The sequence below is a fragment of the Notamacropus eugenii genome, chromosome 2 (assembly GCF_028372415.1).
Source record: "Notamacropus eugenii isolate mMacEug1 chromosome 2, mMacEug1.pri_v2, whole genome shotgun sequence".
Lineage (NCBI taxonomy): Eukaryota > Metazoa > Chordata > Mammalia > Diprotodontia > Macropodidae > Notamacropus > Notamacropus eugenii.
Window position 1 is genome coordinate 48,715,406 of NC_092873.1, and position 19,157 is coordinate 48,734,562.

The 19,157-nt window shown below is 47.3% G+C and overlaps 1 protein-coding gene across 5 annotated transcripts in view; it reads right to left on the reverse strand.

Moving 5' to 3' along the window:
- Positions 1-19,157, reverse strand: part of GTF2IRD1 (GTF2I repeat domain containing 1) — a 220,665-nt gene that overhangs the window by 20,390 nt on the left and 181,118 nt on the right. For 4 of the 5 annotated variants that reach the window (XM_072640170.1, XM_072640169.1, XM_072640168.1 and 1 more), the window contains exons 23-24: positions 15,819-15,866; positions 6,731-6,808 (exon numbers count right to left, since the gene is read on the reverse strand). In XM_072640170.1, coding sequence (XP_072496271.1) covers positions 6,731-6,808; positions 15,819-15,866 — 126 coding nt within the window. The remainder of the gene's footprint in view (positions 1-6,730; positions 6,809-15,818; positions 15,867-19,157) is intronic. The other variant, XM_072640171.1, reaches the window with a different exon arrangement.

Below are 19,157 nucleotides of genomic sequence, written 5' to 3' on the forward strand. Positions count from 1 at the left end.
TCCCAAGGAGTTAAAATTGGAAGCTTCCAAGGTGACAGACTGGAGAAAACTCTCTCATCCTCCATAGCTGCTCCCTCTCCCAGCTGCAAGCACAACATGGCGGGTATCTGGTTCTGGTCTGAGAGGCACTGGGACTGACTGGAAGGGCCACTGGATTCAGGGTCAGAAGACATGGGTTCAAGTCCTAACTGCTACTTCTCCCATTTCGCTTGTAAATGGAGGGTTGGGGGAAGAGGTGATCTTTCTGCAGCAGCCACGATGTTTCCCAGCTTCCAAATTACGTTATAATTATCATCATCATAGTTAAGGCTCATTTGCAAAGTGGCTCACAACCTTTATCTCATTAGAGTCTCATGCCTTGCCGGTGATGCAGGTCCTGTAGCTGTCATTATCCTAACTTTACAGATGAGAAAACGGAGGCACACAGTTAAAGCAACTCAGTAATAATAGCCCACATTTGTTTGGTGTGGGTTTTTTTGGCATGGACCTGGGATTGCATTTGTACAGGGGAACTCCCATAGGATCAAAGGACCCTAGATCTTGAGCCAGAAAGGGCCTCAGAGGCCAACTCCCTCCTCTGACAAATGAGGAAACTGAGACTCAGGGAAATGAAATCACAGGACTGGAGATTAGAGCTAGAAGGGGGCTCAGAGACCACCCAACTAGCCCCTTCATTTTACAGATAAATAAACTGAGGTCTAGAGATGCTAAGTAACGTTTCAGGGGTCACATAGTGAACATTTGAGGTGAGAGTTTAATGTAGATCTCCTGACTTCAACTCTTGTGCTCTCCCCTCTGCACCTCGCTCTTCCTTGACCAACACCTACAACTCAGGGAGATATAGTTCAATGCTCCTATGTCTGGGCTCTCTGCCCCTGACTGCTCTTTGTGAGTCCAAATCACCAGGCTAGGATGAACTAAATCTTCAGGAGTTGAAAGAAATCTGTGAAGTAACTGCTAAGCCTCTATAGGTGATCTCAGAATCCAGGAGAGGTTTTATACGACTGGAGATGCATAGATGTTGACAAAAAGGGTGATGCTCAGTGAGCTTGAGTTCCATCCTTGGAAAGATTTGAGGCTGTAATGTTAAAGGGATGGCTAGTGAACATTTCAAAAAGAAAGCAGTGATCATGAAGAATCCACATGGTGAGCTCATCAAAAATAGGTCATGCCAAGCAGGAACTGACAGAATGAAGTGAGTGGAAAAACCAGGAAGACAGGATCCACAGTAACTATAATAATGAAAATGGAAAGAACCCTGAGCAAAGCAGAATTCTGATATAATGACCAACCATGGTCCTTGAGAATAGGTGATGAAAAACACTTCCCATCTCTTGTAAGAGAGAGGGGCTATAGGTATAGAATGTTGCACACTATCAGTCAGGGCACTTTTTCTTTGTTACAAGGTAGAGTTCAAGGTGAGATGGGGAGGGGTGAAGGGAAGAATTTATATCTAGAAATGATGGATAAAAAAGCAAAAGCCATCAATGAAACTTTAAAAAAAATAAATTATTTCAGGGTAATTTAATTTTCTTTTTTTTTTTTTTGGTCAGGATTGCTAAACAGGCAGATCAGGAGAAGTTTATAGGTATAATATATCTAGCTTTTATCAAAGCATTTGAAAAAGTTTTTCTTGCTACTTTTATGATCTAGCTGGAGTTATGGGTTGGCAGATAGTACCATAAGGCATATTCAGAATTAGTTGAGTGACCAGTTTTTGTTCAAGTGTTTCAGTTACTTCTGACTCTTCTGACCCCATTTGGGGTTTTCTTGGCAGAGATAATGAAGTGGTTTACCATTTCCTTCTCCAGCTCATTTTACAGATAAGGAAACTGAGGCAAATAGGAGTAAGTGACTTGCCCAGGGTCATAAAGCTAATAACTGAGGTTAGTTGTGAACTCAGAGTCAGGTCTTCCTGACTCTGGGCCCAGTACTTAGCTGCCCTAAAAGGCCCAGTCCTGAAAGATATTCATGAATGGATTGATGTCATCTAGGAGAGGGAGATGACTCCAGCAGAAGGACTCAAGGATCTTGGTCTTATGCTATTGGATATTTTTCGTCAATGAAAAAAATTATTGGTGTTCCATTTCTACAATCTACAGCTGATACCAAACTGGGAAGGAGAGAGCTCAGACCCTGGATGATCCAGTCCAAATTGGAAAGGATCTTGCCAGGCTTGGCCCAGGTTTGATTCCCAGTTCTGCAACCAGCTGACTTAGGACCTTCTTCTTTTTTCAAATGAGAGAGCTTGGCTAAATCACTTCCAGCCTCCTTTCTGGATCAGAATCTACAATCCTAAAACCTATGAATACTCAGCCAAATCTAGTCCACAGAGCATCTGCTAAGTACTTCCTATGGCCTGCAAGGTGCTAAACACTGGAAACACAAGAGAAACAAAAAGACAGCTCTTGCCTTCAAGAAGCTCCCATTCTAATGTGAAACATGGATATAAGGAATATGAAAAACAGGGGTAGGGGAGAAGAGTAGATACCAGGCAGAGGAGTAGGATAGAGATATCCAGAGGAGTGCAGCTGGCTGGGAAATTAAGAGGTCTAATAATAAATATGTCATTGAATAGACATAAATGTAAAGTCCCACGTGGGGTTAAAAAATCAATTGGAAAAGTACAAGAGGGATAGGAACAACTAACCAATAGTTAATGTGAAAAGAGCTAGGAGACTTAGAAGACTGAAAACTAAATATAAGTTAAGAGTGTGACACCCATGATGTGGCCACCAAAAAACCCCAAATCATTGGCCACAGTAAGCAGAGACAGAGATGTCATGTCTGGAATGAGGGTTCCATATTTCTGCAGTACTTGGCCTAGTTCCTCTTAGGGTGACCTCATTCCCTACTGCTGTTTTCTACATCAGGACCTCAGCCTGTGAAGAATTCTTAGGAATATTTAGTTCCCTTTAGTCAATTTGTGACTTTCATGGAGTAGGACAAGAATGGGAAGTGGTAGGGAGCTATAGTGGAATGAAGGGTTATGTCACATAGGTGGGTATATCTATGTATGGCTCTGCTCCCACACACTGAGTCACAGTCCTCGTAGATACTCATTGATTTGCAGATTGGCCTCTGATTAGTCCAATCAAAGAAAGTCAAACCTACTTTGATAGGCACTAGTCTCTGGTTTACATCTCTTCTGGTTTTAAGAACATTGGATATCATGTAAGCCCCAGGAGGGTAGGCATTCCTAGCATTTGGCACACAGGAAACATTTAATAAGTGGTAGTTGAGTGGAATTGAATATGGCAACTGGTTATCAAAGGGTTACTGAATCCCAGGAGGCTGGCTTTAATGGAGGGAGAAGACTGCTTTGTAATTAGCACCTTACAAGTGGTTGTGGGTGAATGTAGTTTCTATGGGGCTTGATGATACTTGCTGAGTCTGATCTCTTAAGAAATTTAACCCTCTCTTCTCCTCTCCCATCCCATTTCCCATCCATGTTTTTAACATGACTAATTTGGGAAAAAAGGGTTTGCTAGACCAAAGGATACTTTAGCCAGCTTTTGTCCAAAGGACTCCAAATATTCAGTAAGTAGCAGTGTGGCACAGTGTAAGAACCTTGTCTTTACAGGTGGAGGATGCAGATTCAAATCTCCCTCTGATAAATACTACCAGTAGACAACCTCCCTTGGCCTTGGTTTCCTCATTTGTAAATTTGGGTTCCGCATTTCCTTCCAGTTCTAAAGCAATAATCCCTATGGCTTAAGGAGGTCTATGGGCATAAATGGATCTGATACTATAACTGACCGTAGTAATAAGAAGAAGTTAGGTTTCTTTATTATTCCGTAGCTGTGCTCTGAAAACATTAACTAACCCCAGGAGGTAGGTAGGGCAGGAATCATTCCCATGGGATACAAGGGGAAACTGAGGCTCTGAGAAATTAAGTGACTTGCCCCAGCGAGTTAGTGGCTGAACCAGAGCTTGGGCCAGATTGAGAAATCAGTCTAGGAATTACAGCCTGAGAAAGGGTACTGTCAGAACTTGTCTGCTTGTGATTTTCATGGTATTTTCCTTAGGGCAGTGTGGCAAAGTGGGAAGTCTGCTGGCCTTGGAATTGGCAGGAACTCAGGCTTGAAAGGTATCTCTGATACCTGAGCTGTGGGATTGTGGTAAGTAGCGTGACAAACAGCAATTCTCCCTTCTCCCTGTTGTAGGAAGAGGGCTGGCTTGGGGGCTGGGAGACCTGCCACAGACACCTACCAGACAAAGAAAAGTAGCTAAGCCTCGAAGAGCCCCTACCAGGGCTTGGCAACGTATGACCTCAAGGCCACATGTGGCTCTCCTGGTTCTCAGTGGGGCCCTTTGACTGAATCTGATTTGTGCTGTGAAGTTCAGAGGCCCACATGCGGCCTTGAGGCCGCAGGTTCCCCACCCTCACTATAGATTAAACTTTCTGAGATTCTGAGTCACAGACAGATTCGGAGTTGCGCTGGTGGAGGTAGTTTCCATGCTGGGAGCTTTTCGCCTGGGTCCAATGCCTGGTCTAGACGAAATCAGGAGTTTCTCAGGCTGTTTGGTGGATGCACATGGGGACAGAACCTCTCAAACCTTTCTGGGTTATAGATGCATCAATCAGTATGAATTAACCCGTTGAACCTAGTTTCCCAACCATTCTGCCTTCAAATTCCTCTGGAAAACTTTTAATCTTTGGGACACTTTGCTTCCTGTGTGTTCCTCAAGTTCCAAGGATTCTGCAGGGATGCCTGGGATTCTTTAGGCCGCGTTATCCTGCCCATCTGCCTAGTTTAGGCCCAGAGCTTCTTACTCAGAAATGCTGCTAGCTTATCCCTGGCACCCCACACATCTAAAGAATGGTCTGCAGCAGGCCAAGTCAGCTCATTTCTGGACATAGCAGTGGATGCCTGGATGAAATAAGGGTAGGCTAAACTTACCCTGGGCAGCTGAGTGGCACAGTGAACAGTGCTGGGCCTGGAGTCAGGAAAACCTGAGTTCAAATCTGGCCACAGACACTAGCTGTGTGACCCTGGGCGAGTCACCTAACCCTGTCTGCCTCAGTTTCCTCCTCTGCGAAATGAGCTGGAGAAGGAAAGGGCAAACCATGCCAGGATCCCTGCCAAGAAAACCCCAGATGGGGCCACAAAGTGTTGGATATGACTGAAATGACTGAACAGCAAGAATCTTAGCCTCCCCTCACCCCTAACCCTGTCACTGGAATTGGGAGAGGGCCGGGAACAAGCAATTTCCTTTAGCTTGAATATCCATCAGTAGCCACTTCTCACCTCTTCCCAAGACTCTGGTAATGGTTTTCTCTCTTCTCTGAGCTTCTTTCTGCTCTGATCTGCCATCTACACAGCTGCCAGGGTGATATCCACCAAGGATGGGTCTGATCAACCCTAAACCTAAGACCCATGTCATGCTTTTGCTCCACAAATGCCTCTGTTTGAAGCCCTTTACAATCTGCCCCCACCTCCCTTTCCAGCCTTATTTAGTATATCACTCCCATCTATGATCTCCACAATCCAGTCAAAGTCTGTCAGACTAGTCCTCAAACAGTACGTTCCATTTCCTATTGCCACACCTTTGAACAGGTCATACTCTAGGCCTGGGGGGCAATCCCTCCCCTCTGCCTCAAGGAATCTCTAGCCTCTTACAAAGCTTATCTTGAAGGCTGCCTTCTGGAGGTGAGGGGGCCTTTCCTGACCCTCCTATTAGGGTCTCTCCACCCCTCATTACCTTGGCCTTGGCTTAGTACATGGTTTTTCTCATCTATGTCCTTGTGTATCCCCTAAAAGAATTTAAGCTTCCTCTGGATCCCCCAGTGCCTCAGACATGTAGGGAGCTACCCTGACTATGTAGGGACCAGGGCTGGAAGGGAGCTCAGAGGTCACCTAGGCCAAGCCTCTCCTTTTACAGATGAGGAAACTGAGGCCGCAGGGACATTTCCCAAGGTCCCAGAGGTGGGAGCTCCAGGGCTGGGATGAAGTCAGCAGCTGCTTAGGATGCACCCAGCAGGGTAGGCAATGAGGGACCCTTTTCCATCTGACTTCTTAAAAACACACTTTGTGGGTGTAGGGGAGAGGCAGACAATTCTGCCCCATGATGAAGGTAGGCACTGATCTGGTGATAAGCCAAGTTTCATGTTCTCTGAAGGCCCAGAGCTAGGGGAAGAACAGGGGAGGTAGGAGAGGAGGCAGTGGGAACATGGGGGATGGGAGGGGGTACTCAACTATGCCCTGCCCTGCTCTGCCCTCCTCAGCTTGGCAGATGGAGAAAATGTGTACAGTCCAGGAGAGGATGGCTCTGGTGCCCTGCACCACCCCTCCCCCACCAGAAAACCATCGAAAGGCCCAGCCATGTGTCGAGGAACAAACGCCCGGCCCTTTGAAAATGTGAAGCAGCCGGGGAACAGCTGTGACCTTGTGGCTTCTGCAAATTGACATGAATCCCGGCAGCAGGCGGGCTGGGAGCTGGCGCCTGGAAGCCAGCCCCCCTTTCCCACCCCCACCCCCCCAAGGCTGCTGCCACTCACTCACCACCTGTTTTAAGAAATGTTTAAAATGAAAATGGGGATGGGGGTGGGGGCAGGCCTGTGGATGAGTGAGGTCTGGGCCTGGCAGCCTCAGTCCCAACCCTTCAAGGGAGCTGGGCTGTGGGAGGCTGCAGGCAGGCAGGCATAGTGGGCCTGGCCACCCAGGGAGTGCTGCCCCACTGACACTGACTGTCGCTGCCTCAGCCCTGGGGCCCGGGCCGCACTGACCGTATTTCTCATTAAACAGCTCCTTCACTTGCTCTCGGAGAATCACCTTCTCCCCAAGTCGGTTGGCATCATCTTCATCTGTGGAAACAAAGAAAGGGGGGATGAGAGGTCAGGCAGGCCCAAGGGCAAGGGGTGCCAGGCCAGGCCTGAGGGGAAAGAGTACCCCACTCTGTCAGGAGCCGGCCAGGCCCAAGGGCAAGGGGCACCCCACTTTGTCAGGAGTTGACCAGACCCAAGGGGAAGGGGTACCCCACTCTGTCAGCAGCTGGCCAGGATGCTGGCTGGCATCACCATCTTTACAACATGGAGATGGGATAAAGGGAAGAGACCATCATCTGTCTCCCCTCCCCCCCAAATAAATGACTGCCCTCCTTAATGCAGTGAAGGAAACATTGGACAGAGGCTGAAGTAGGAACAAGTAGGAACAAACCGACCCTTTCCAGCATTCGCCTCAGCACTACACAACCATGGCTACCAAGCTGGAAGGGACCCCAGAGGCCAGAACCCACTGAGTTCAATCCCCCTCATTTTATGGGTGAGGAAACTGGACTCATGGAAATGAAGGGAGTTGGGACCACAGACGTAGAACTGACAAGGACCTCAGAGGCCTTTTAGTCTAACTCCCTTATTTTACAGATGAGGAAACTGAGGCTCAGGGAAGGGAAATGACTTGTCCAAAGGTCACACAGTTTCTACCTAGGCACCAGAGGTGGGGCTGGAAGCCAAGTTCTCTGACCCCGTGGGCCTGGAGTGACCCTGTGTCCATTCTCATGGAGGATGGCCTTTGTTTTCCTTCCTGCGCTGCTGCCCCTCGGGTCCTCCTAGGAATATGGCCTCCATTTGATGCATGAGGAAACTGAGGCTCAGAGCAGGCTGCGATTTCCAGGTCACAGAGCTGTAAATTCCGAGGTAGTCTCAGCACCCCAGCCCTGTCTCATGCTCTCTCTCTCAGGCTCACCCAGGGAGTTCCTGGAGCCCAGGAGAATAAAGAGGGGTGGGGGTGGGGGGGCTGCCATGGAGCTGCCTGCCCTCTGCAGCAAGAAGAGGTTATCTCTCCAAACAGTGCGCAGGAGAGCTGGGGAGCCCGTCTCCATCCTCACTAGCCCCCTAGTGGGGATTTTTTGCTCCTAAAACCCCTAAAGAAATATGATCTTCCTTCTGAGGAAATCCGATCTCGTCTGAATGGCCCCCACCAGGCATTTCTGGAAACAGCTGCCTGGGCCTAGCCGCCTTTTCTTTTGTTTCCCCACTGGCCGCTCCCCTTCGATGGTGATGGCGGATGGAGGGCTTCAGAGTAGCCGCTCCCCAGGGACGGATGGCTCTGAAATGCGACAAAGCAGGAAGGCCTGGGGGCCGATCCAATGGAGAGGAAGTGCCTGCCTCTGGGATTTCTTCTCCCCCTGGCTGAGCTGATAATAGGCCAGAGTTATGCTCTACAGGAAGGGTGGAAGGAAAAAGCACTCAATCTGGAGGCAAATGGCCTGGGTTCAAATCCTCCCTGCCTGACCTTGGGCAAGTCACTGAACTTTGCCGAGCTTCAGTCTACTCCTTTGTAAAATGGGGTGGGGGTGTGTGTGTGAGAAGTTGGACCAGGTGGTCTCTTGGGTCCTGATTCTGTCACTTGTGTGACCTTGGGAAAGATACTTAAATTCACTGGACCTCAATTTCCTCTCTTTGTAAAATGAGGGGTTGGACTAGATTTCTTCTAGATTTAAATCCAGGATTCCAGGACCTGCGTACAAATCTAGCTCTGCTATCTACTGCCTATGTGACCATGGGCCAGTTCCTTTCTGCCTCTAGCTCTCAGTTTCCTCACTTGTAAAATTATAGGGTTGGATACCTCTTAGTAAGCGGGTAGGGATGGAGTAAAAGTTACTTGTCACTATTGCCTAGAACAGATAGCTATGTAATGCTAAGGACAGAGTGCATCAGGAAGATCTGGGTGTGAATCCTGCCTTAGACACCAACTAGCTATGTGACCCCAGGCAAGTCATTTAACCTCTGTCTCAGTTTCCTCATCTGTAAGAAGGGTATTCTAATAATAGCACCAACTTCATAGGGTTGTTTGTGAAGGTCAAATGAGGTAACATGTAAAGTACTTTTTTCATAAACCTTGAAGTGACATACAAATTGTAATTATATTATAATTATTATGAACAGCAACCGTAAATTGGTTTTGTAGAAGGAGAGAGCCAACCTTACTCTGAAACCTTTGATGATACACCATTGTTTACCACAGTCTAAATTCCTTGGTGTGTCATTCAAGGCCCTCTCTCAGCTTACTTCCAAGCTTTAGCTGTCCTCGGTCCCCTACATATCAGACTGATCCATTCCTGTCAGCCTGCTCTCCTTACTATTCCCTGAAAACAGAGGTGTAAGTAGGAATCTTGGTGCCAGGAGCAAGCAGCATGAGATGTACGGACATTGTACCATGGTGGAGGAGACAGAGACATAAGCGGCTTTGGGATTAGAGAAACTGGATTGAAATCCCCCCTTCTACCACCATCTGTGTGACTTTGGACCAGTCCCTAACTTCCTTGGGCCTCAGTTTCCTCATGTAGAAAATGAAGGAGATTGGATCCTGAAGTCCCTTCCGGCTCTACAACTAGGATAAGGTCAACAGGAAGGAAGAAGAAAGGTGGTAGCAGAGAAGAGCTCAACCCAATACCATCTGGTAGATTCCAATTTTCACTGACCCATCTTGTTATTTCATGATCTGACTTTTCTTTCTTCTCCCTGCCAATCACCTGACTTCACCTCCTTTTCCATTTCCCTTTTAGGTCCTGTCTTCTTCCATTAGAATGTAAGTGCCATGAGGGCAGGGACTGTCTTTTTGGCTTGTATTTGTGTCCTCAGAGCTTAGCACAGTGCCTGGCAGCTGCCTAAGTGCATGCTGAGTGCTTAATAAATGATCTATTTATCCATCTACCTTGCTAACTAGGTGCTAAGCTCTGTTGTTTTTTAACTGCTCAGGGACTGTGCCAAGAGCTGTCAGAGCTTCCAGATTCAAGTGTCCTCTCAATGTGAAACCCTGGGGCAATGCCCTTCTCTGTTATTCCCAATGACAGATATGCCTGGATATGCCAAGCACATTTCTGTTTCCAGACTTTCTGTTCTCTGCCACTCTGTCCTTCAAAACCCAGATAAAATCCTATCTCCTCCAGGAAGCTCCCTTGACCACTCCTTAGTTCATTTAGATTCTCAATTTGTACAGTTCATCTGGCACTTATCACCCATGCTTCAGTTTTCTTTTTCTGTGGTTATATCTGTCCTATCCAGAGTGTTCACTGAGGTAATGGATAGAGCTGGCTTTGGATTCAGAAAGACCTGGGTTCTACTCCTGTTTCTGACACACAATATCTGCCTGATTCTGGGCAAGTAACTTAACCTTTTGGTGTGTAAGCAACTCTCAAATGCTGTTTCCTACTTGGATAAAATTACAGACCTGCGCCCCTCTCCCCAAAAAGAGTTTCAGCCACATATAGACTGTGAGTTAAGTTTCAATCTCAGATTTTCTACTAACTCACTGTGCGATCTTGAGTAAGTCATTTTTCTTTGTTTCCTGAGCTGTAAAATGAAGGAAAAGGGCTAGCTGGTTTCTAAGCTCTCTGTTGGCTCTGACCTTATGTATCCTCTATAGTGTCCATCTATAGGTTGAACACATAGTTGTTGCTCAGTAAGGACTTGTTGATTAGGTAACTGACGGAGGCTATTCTTCATTCTCAGATTGAGGCCAGTGGGGTATATGAGGTTGAGAGGCAGGGATCAGGTTGAATAGAAGAGAAGGAAATGAAACTTTGGGAAGGGTCTTCCCCTACTCCCAAGGCAAATTTCCCTGGACCCAACACAAAAGGGAGAATGAGCTTATTCCAGGTTTCCAAAGGCCTCCTTCCTGACTTCGCTGAGTTCCTGGGGCATATGGATATGTGTTCATGTGCAGAGTTCTACTACTGTTAGAATAACAATTATAATAATTTAAAAACAATGAAAATGTTCTCTTCCTAAGTGGTTCTGTAAGCTGCCACCTCCTCAATGCCCAGCGTAACTCTGCTGGCTGTCTGGGCATGGATCTCCTTTCAACACCTCTTATCCGGGCTTCACTGAGGTCTATCATGCTGTCTGGCAAGGGAGCCAGCCTAGTGCACTGGAATAAGTTCAGGTAAGGAATGGACTCAGCTTTATAGTTAACTAGCCCTTGGTAAGTCTCTTTCTCTGAGCCTTAGTTTCCTCATCTTTTAACATGGGGATGATGATACCTGCCTGGAGGATCCAATGAGCTAGCAGTTCTCATTTTTATACTGCTTTAAGGTTTACAGAGGGCTTCTCTCCCAAGAGCCCCTGGGATGCTTAGGGTCAGAGGATCAAAGACATACCAGAGACCACCCAGTCCAAGTCCCCTCATTTACAGGGTAAAGTGACTTGCCCAGGGTCACACAAGCTAGGAAGTGTCTGAGGCTGAATTTGACTCAGGAAGAGAAGCCTTCCTTATTCTAAGCCCAGCATTCTATCCACTGTGTCATCTAGCTGCCCTAGTATCACAGAGGTAAGATTTCAATCCAAATCCTCTGACTCCAGAGCCAATGCTCTTTCCACTGAACCATACAGCTTCTGACAAGTATTCAATAAACGTTTATTAAGAATCTACTGTGTACCAGGTGTTGTGCTTGGCCCCAAGGATACAGAAACAAAAAAGAGTTTATAATCTAATAGGCCAAAACATGTGCACAGATGAATAAATACAATATAGCACACCCACAAAGGAAATACAGAGGAATTTCAGGTGGGGGGGGGGAGGGGTGCATGGAATCAGGAAAGAAGGGAAATGTTTAAGCTGAGTTTGGAAGGAAACTAGGGATTCCATGTGGGGGAGGGGTGGGGGAGGGTGCATCAGGCATAGGGAACAGCCTATACAAAGACATGGAGACAGGAAATGGAACAACAAGAAAAGGAGCTAGCAGGGAGGCCAGTGTGGATGGAACACAGAGTGTGTATAGGGGAATCATATGTAATAAGAGTGAAGGAAAGGGTGGGACACCTTCAGCTTATGAAGGCTTTTGTGAATGCCAAAGAGGAGAGCTTATATTTTACCCTGGAGGGAGAAAGAAGTCACTGGACCCTGGAGAGTTGACATGGTCAGAGTGAAACAACTCTATCTTACAGATGAGGAAACTCAGGTTCAGAGGAATGAAAGTGACTTTCTAAGGCCATAGCTAGGAAGGGGCAATAGTCAGTCCTTCCAAGCAGACTTGGGGCAGGGACTTAGCCACGACTCACTGAAATGGATTAAAAGTGAATGAACATGAATGGGACCCTACCTCCTGGGACTTTCACGGAACCAAAGAATATTAGGACTGAAAGGATCCTTAGAACACTGAGTGTCAGAGCAGGATAAAATCTTAGAACAGAGAAGGTCAACACTGGATAGAAGCTCCGAGCAAGTTAAGTGGAACTTTAGAACACAGCATCATAGTTGAAAGAATCCTTATACAGAAGGTCAGAGCCAGAAGGGACTCTAGAACACTGATTTTCAGACCTGGATGGAACCTTAAAGCACAGAAAGTCAGAGTCTGAAAAGCCCCTAGAAGACAGAAATGTCAGATCTGGATAGAACCTTGGAACACAGAGTATCAGAGTCAGAAAAGACCTCAGAGCACAGAATGTTGGAGGAAACCTAGGTCATAGGATGTCAGAGCTTTCCTCTCCCTGGAAGAGGCCTTGGAGATCACCTGGTCTCAACCCCTTGTTTTATGGAGGATAAGCCTGAGCCCTAGAGTGACCCCTGGCATCCTGCCTAAAAGGAACTATACACAGAAGCAGAGAAGGCAAGAAACTCATGTGAAGGAAGTGGCGTCTTCTTCTTCCTCGCCTCCTACTTTTATAGGATCATAGGCTTTAAAGTTAGAAGAACCCTCAAATGTCATCTAGTCCAATGCCCTCATTTTACAGATGAGGAAACTGAGGTCCACAGGGAGGGACTTGCTTGAAGTCACTCAGAGGTCAGGATTTGAACTCAGGGTTTCTGATCTCAGGTCCAAGGCTCTATCCCTATGTCACACAACCTCTATCTTGATTTTGACTGTCTTGGTTCAGTCTTGGGCACAGATGCACTCTTTTCCTTTCCTTCCTTAAGTAGCTGGTGGCCCAGTGGATAGAGCACTGCCCTGGGCCTGGAATCGGGAAGACCTGAGTTCAAATCCAGTAGCAGACGCTAGCTGTGTGACCCTGGGTAAATCACTTAACCTCAGTTTCCTCAATTGTAAAATGGAGATAATAATAGCACCTACTTCCCAGGGTTGTTGGGAGGATTAAATGACAGAATATTTACAAAAAGTACTTAGCAGAGTGTTTGGCACATAGTAGGTGCTATTTATTAACACTCATTCCTTTTCCAACTCCTAGCTAGCTTAGATTTCAAAAGAACCACACCTGAGCAGATTCGCACTTGGCTGAACTCACAGGAACTGGCATGAGTGAGCCAGGACCATCTCTGGTCAGAGAGGAGGAAATCTGCCCAGCAACTTCAAAAGGGAAAGATCACGCTGTAAGGTTGGCCCTACCATGGCACCCTCCCCCTCCTCTGGGGATTGGGCTCTGGATGGGGAAAATGAGGGAGCCAGACCAGACATCCCTAAGATCTCTCCCAGATCTGCTATTCGATGATCCCAGGGGAAAACCATTGGAGAAGTAGGAAAAAACCATAAAGAATGAGGGAAGTGGATGCTGGGTTTGTTCAACAGTGTGATCTGGGGGCAGTCTCATAGAATAGACAGAGCTGACCTTGAGCTAAAGTCCTGCCCTGGACCATTACTAGCTGTAGGACCCACCTCAGTGCTTCAGGTAACTCTAGGACAGGTGACGATGTCCACTGGTGGAGGGATATTCCTCACTGGGATTCCCCATGGCCATGCAATCAGAATAAATAAATAAGGATACCTGGAGAATGTCCCTTCCAGGCCTGCAATGAGGTTCCAATGAGATAACGTTTGTATAATGCTTTGCAAACTCAAAAGGGGTGTATAAATGCTGGTTATCATTACCATTGGGAGAGGAAATGAGGTGAACCTGGGCCCTGCAGGAAGGTGTCCTAGGCACATGGCACTGGGCTTGGGAATTTAGCTTTGGCTGTGTGTGCCTCTTGGCACCTTCCTTGGTCCTGAGTTCGGCTTTTGTTTTCTCTTTCCAGGGAATCCATCAGCAGCTCACTCAAATGGCAATTCCTCTATCCAGGGCTTCTTAACCTTTTTCCACTGACCCTTTCAGGGCTTTTTAAACTGTGGGTGACAACCCCATTACAGTTTAGGAAGTGCTGTGGGAAGTCTATCCAAAGAAAGGGGAAGGGTGTGGGCTGAGCCATACGTGTGTGTGGGGCATCTTTTTGAGGGGTGGTTGATTTTTCCTGATTGTCATTTTGGAATGAAACAAATTCATCCAGTGATCCAACTTCTTAAACCACCAGCATTCCTCTTTTGGCTCAGCCACTCTTCACTTGACCAACAAATATGGGGGGGAAAGGGTTGTTTCTGGAACATAAAGATCTGAATCACCTCAGCTTCCCAGTCAGCTCACTCCATCCTTGCACTCCTCTGGCCCAGCTTCAGGACCCCGGCTGGAAGAACTCATCCCCTCTGGCCCTGAGGCACAAATGGACCACAAATACTAGGCTAAAGCACTCCCCTGGGCCCTTGGGGAGGGTAACTGAGGCAGCTCCAGGCCACTACTGGCTCAGGCTTGCAGCTCTCTGGGAAGATGAAACACAACTCATTTATGAGCTTGGGTCAGTTTCCATGATGCATGTTTTATGAACTTCCCTTCCCCTCACAAAGAGGTTTTGATGATTGCTACTGGATTTCCTGCCAAGTTAAGTCAGGACAAGAAAGTATCCTCCTTAGTCCTTTCTCCTCATGCATCCCTGCATTCCTACCATCCCTCGGGCTCTGCTCAGAGGGTCAGAAAATGCTGCAGCCAGGAGGGACCTTCAATATTTCAGCCATCCAATCACAGAGGTCTAGCAGGTCCCTTGGAGGCCACCTAGTCCAGTGGGGAAACTGAGGCTAGGGAGGCTATGCGGAATAGCTGTGACCACAGGGGTGATATTTGGACAAAGGTCATAAGATCATCAGTTGAGAGCTGAAAGGGACCATAGACACCATCCAGTCTGAGCCTCTCATGTTCCAGATGGGGAAACAGAGGTTCAGGAAACTTTGGAATATGCCCAAAGTCATTCAGGATCTGAACCCAGGTCCTCAGACTCCATTTCCAGTGCCCTTTGCACTTTCCCACGCTGCCTCATCTTCCAGGCAGCCTTCTCATTTCCATCCTTCTACATAGGAATGATTGGGGAAATGTCATGGAACACTGGAAAGAAGCACTGGATTTGGAATCAGAGGACCTGAGTTCAAATCCCAGTTTTTCCATTTATTGGCTGTGTGGCCTTGAGAAAATCCCTTCATGTCTCTGCGTCTCCATTTCTTCATTTGGAGAATGGGGGAGGTTGAAGGAGATGACCTTTAGGGTTCCTTTCAGCTCCTCTATTATGGTCTTGTATCCTCTGAGAGCCTCTTGGGAGCTCTAACAGGGCCCATCTCCTTCTACCAAGTCTGCCTGTCTCTTAGAGAATCAGGAAGGCACTGTTTCTGGTGAACCGCCTGGAGTTTGTGGGACAGAGATAAACTGAGCACCAGATTAACTAGGTCACCTTGCCTCTTCCATGTCGACCGACTTAGTGATGGTCTGGACTCAGCAGGCACTCAGAGACACAGGAATTGGGAGAACAGACCAATGGGAAAGGGAGAGATAGAGGAAAGAAAAGGGATGTGTGTGTGTATGTAGTGTGAGTATATGTCATGTACATGTATGTAGTATTCATACAAATATATATGCATGTAAAGTGTACATGTGAGTGTGTTTGAGAGTAGTGTGTAAATGTGCATGCAGTATGTGTGTGAATGTAGTGCACATGTGTGTGTAGAGTGTGTCTAATGTGTACATGTGTGTGCATGGGTGTAGGAGAGGCCCCGAGTGGGTGGATGAGTCCCCCAAACCCAGAGTGGCCTGCCCCCTCCTAGGGCCCAGCTGCTGTGCTACATACCATTGGTAGGAGTGTAAGCTTTTCCCAAGGCTGTAATCCGTCTAGGGGCTAAGGCACAAATTAAAAGAGAGAGAGAGAGAGAAAGAGAGAGAGAGAGACACACCAGTGAGTGGGGCGTTCTGGTTTCCTGTCCTCTCCTCTGCCGTAGGCACTGAGCTGCAGCAGTGGCAGCTGTGGGGCCTGGGCTGTTCTCGGAAATCAGATTTCCATCCTGATCCTGCAGAGGCCAGGGAAGGTGGGGTAGAGGGAGAGGGGGGCCTCAGGGTCTGACTCTAGCAGCTGAGGCAGCCATCTACGCTGGAGAAAAGGGGACTGAAAGCTCCCACCCCTCTCCATTTTCTAGTAGCACATGCGCCTTTGTGGTGTGGCCCAGGAAGAGACAGAACCTTGGGCTGGAAGCTAGAATACCTGGGGACTTACAAGCTTTGTTAGCCTGGGCCCGGTGGCTTGGGGAGGGGTCTTTCAGTCTTTCTGAGGATAACAATGCTTGACCCATGGAGGATCAGCTGAAACTTCAGACAGAAAAGCCTCCATTAACCCTGGGACTGGGAAGGACTAGGCTGGTTTGGGATAAATATAGAGGAGGGGAAAGGCCTTGGAGGGCCAGGGGCAGTGTGAGTGGGAGGCCTAATGATGGAGGATTGAAAGGGCAGGGAGGGGAGCCAGCCAGTGAGCTGCCAGGCTCAGAGGTGGGGGTGGGGGACATTGCCAGGGAAATGAGGAGTGAAGGTTGGTATAAGTGGGGATGCGTCACTGTCACCGGAACTGAGTGTGGGATAAAACTGAACCATCTCAGATGTCACGTTTGGTTTCTGATAAACTGCAGAGGTTGGATGAACTGATCTCTAAGGCTCTGAGATTTCTCTTTCTTTTCTCTTCTCTCCTCTCTCCTCCCTTTCTCTTCCCTCCCATACACCTGCAGCCCTGGGGAGAGCTGTGGGGAGCAGTATTCATGAGGGCCCATGGCAGACATGCCATTATACATGTTAGAGTTTGGAAAAATTTAATTTTTTTCAATTAACAAAAATCGATTTTCTCTTGTGCTTTAGATGAAAGCTCAAAGGAGTCTTTTGAGATCATCAGCCCCTGATTTTAGAGAGCAGAGAACTGAGGCACAGAGAGCAGTGACTTGCCCAAGCTTCCACAGGCAGGGAAATAATTGAGCTGGGATTCGAAGCCAGGTCCCCGGCCTCCAAATCTAGCTTTCCTCTCACTCTGGTGGCCTCCAGCACAGACCTCCTCATCCCAGAGTCCCTTTGCAGGGAAATCTGTGCTTGATGAAAAAAGTCAAATCATCTCAGCAGTCGAAACAAATTAACACCCAATTTGAGATCCAAATGAGGAAGGAAAGGACAAAATCCATGCAAATGGCCCCCACTATTGACCTGCATTTGATTTCCCCAGGGTGGGCCTCATTTCCTGCTGTTATCACATCTGACTTTTCCATTGAAGATGAACCCCAAAATCAAGACTGTAGAGCTAAAAAGGACCATGGAGATCATGCCATTTTACAGATGAAGAAACTGAGGCACAGAGAGGCACAGAGAATGACTTGGTCAAGGTCCGACAGTAAGTTAACTTATGTGACTCTGTGCAAGTCACTCCCCGCTCCAGGTTTCAGCTTCTGTCCTTAGAAAAATGGGTATGATCCTATCAGTTATGATGCTAAGACAACTACCCCAGAATTCCACCTGAGCACCAACCTTCACAATGGTCCCATTGGGAGAGGATACAACTATTCCTGTGCTAAGGCCTGCTGCTCCCAACATTCCTAACTTCTTTCTGGATGTGCCTTTGGGCTTGGTTTATAAGCCAGTGACAAGATTAGAACCCAGGTCTCCTGAGTTGTGGAACAAGCTACGTCTCCCCATTAGACTCAGAAAATACCTGAGGTGGAAGGCTCAGAAAAGGACCTTAAAAGCCAACTAAACCAACCTCCCCATTTTACAGAAGAGCAAAGTAAGGTCCAGAGAGGGAGAGTGACTTACTCCCAGTGATTCAGCCAGAGAACTCCTGATGCCCAGGTCAGGTCACTGAATGATGATACTAACTGATACTTAGGGAGTCCTTGAAGGGGATCACGGATCCTGAGCTGAAAAGGACTTCAGAGGCCACCCCCTCATTTTACAAATGAGGAAACTGAGGCCAGAGAGGTTACAGGATGGCAGATTTAGAGCTGGAACAGCCCTCGGGGGCCACGTGGTCTGACCCTCTGGTTTTGCAAATAGGGAAATTGAGGACTAGAGAGGAGGCGAATTGTCCAAAGTGATGCAGATAAATAACAGAGCCAGGATTGGAACCCAGCTCCACTGACTCCCAATCCATTTGCTCTCAGGCTTCCCCAAAGCTCTTCAAAGCACTGCATATACACTATATCACATGATCCTCACCATGATCTTCAGCACAGTAGTGAGGGTTTTTCTTGTTTCCATTTTACAGATCAGGAAACTGAGTCTTGGAGAGATGACTATAACTCGCCCATGTAAGAGCGAGACTGCCTTCAGACCAAGTCCCTCCTGACTGCAGACCCAGTGCTGTGCCCACTACTTCCTGAAGGAAGTCAGGGGGTGCCCTGATAGCTTGGGAGCAGGGAGGCAATGGCTAGCAGGGACATGTGGTGACTCTGTCCCTTAACTCATTGTTTTCTTTTTCTTTTCCTTGAATCTGGAGGGACTTGGGATTTTATCAGTGTAGGCAGCTCCTTCCATCAATGTAGAATAGCCTATCTGTGATTCCTAGTCTTTGAAGGTCTTAGAGTTTGGGGCATGAAGTAGTTATGTATGCCCAGAGTCACAGAGATGCTATGTGTCATAGACAGGACCTGACCCCAGTTCATCCCTATTCCCAGGTCAAGTATCTGCTACTACACCAGGTGAACTAGATGCTAAGCTATGTTGTTTCTCTGTGGCTAGAAGAAAAGTGGTGGTGCTGCCCCCATAAAATTCGGCAACCCAGGAAAAAGCTCTAGCTGCCCTACCCTACTTACATTTCTGATTTGGTCTGATCATCCTCAGTCAGACACCTGAAATTTCACTTTATTATGGTGATGTCATATTGGTCCTCTTTGAGAATGAAGGACAACAACCAACCAACCAACCCACCCACCAACCAAACATCTCTGACAGTATTCCCAATATGATCTCACTTGGGACTGCACTGAACACAACCTAAGATCACATTATCTTCTTCATTGGCTAAGTCATGATGCTAGCTCCTGCTGAACCCATACCCTTTAGGTTTTTCTTCTTCTGTCAAAGTCAGCTTTCTCTAGTCTCTTTCATCATATCATGTTTAAATGGTTCCCATTCTAGGGTATCTCTCTAGAGCTCACTTTGATAA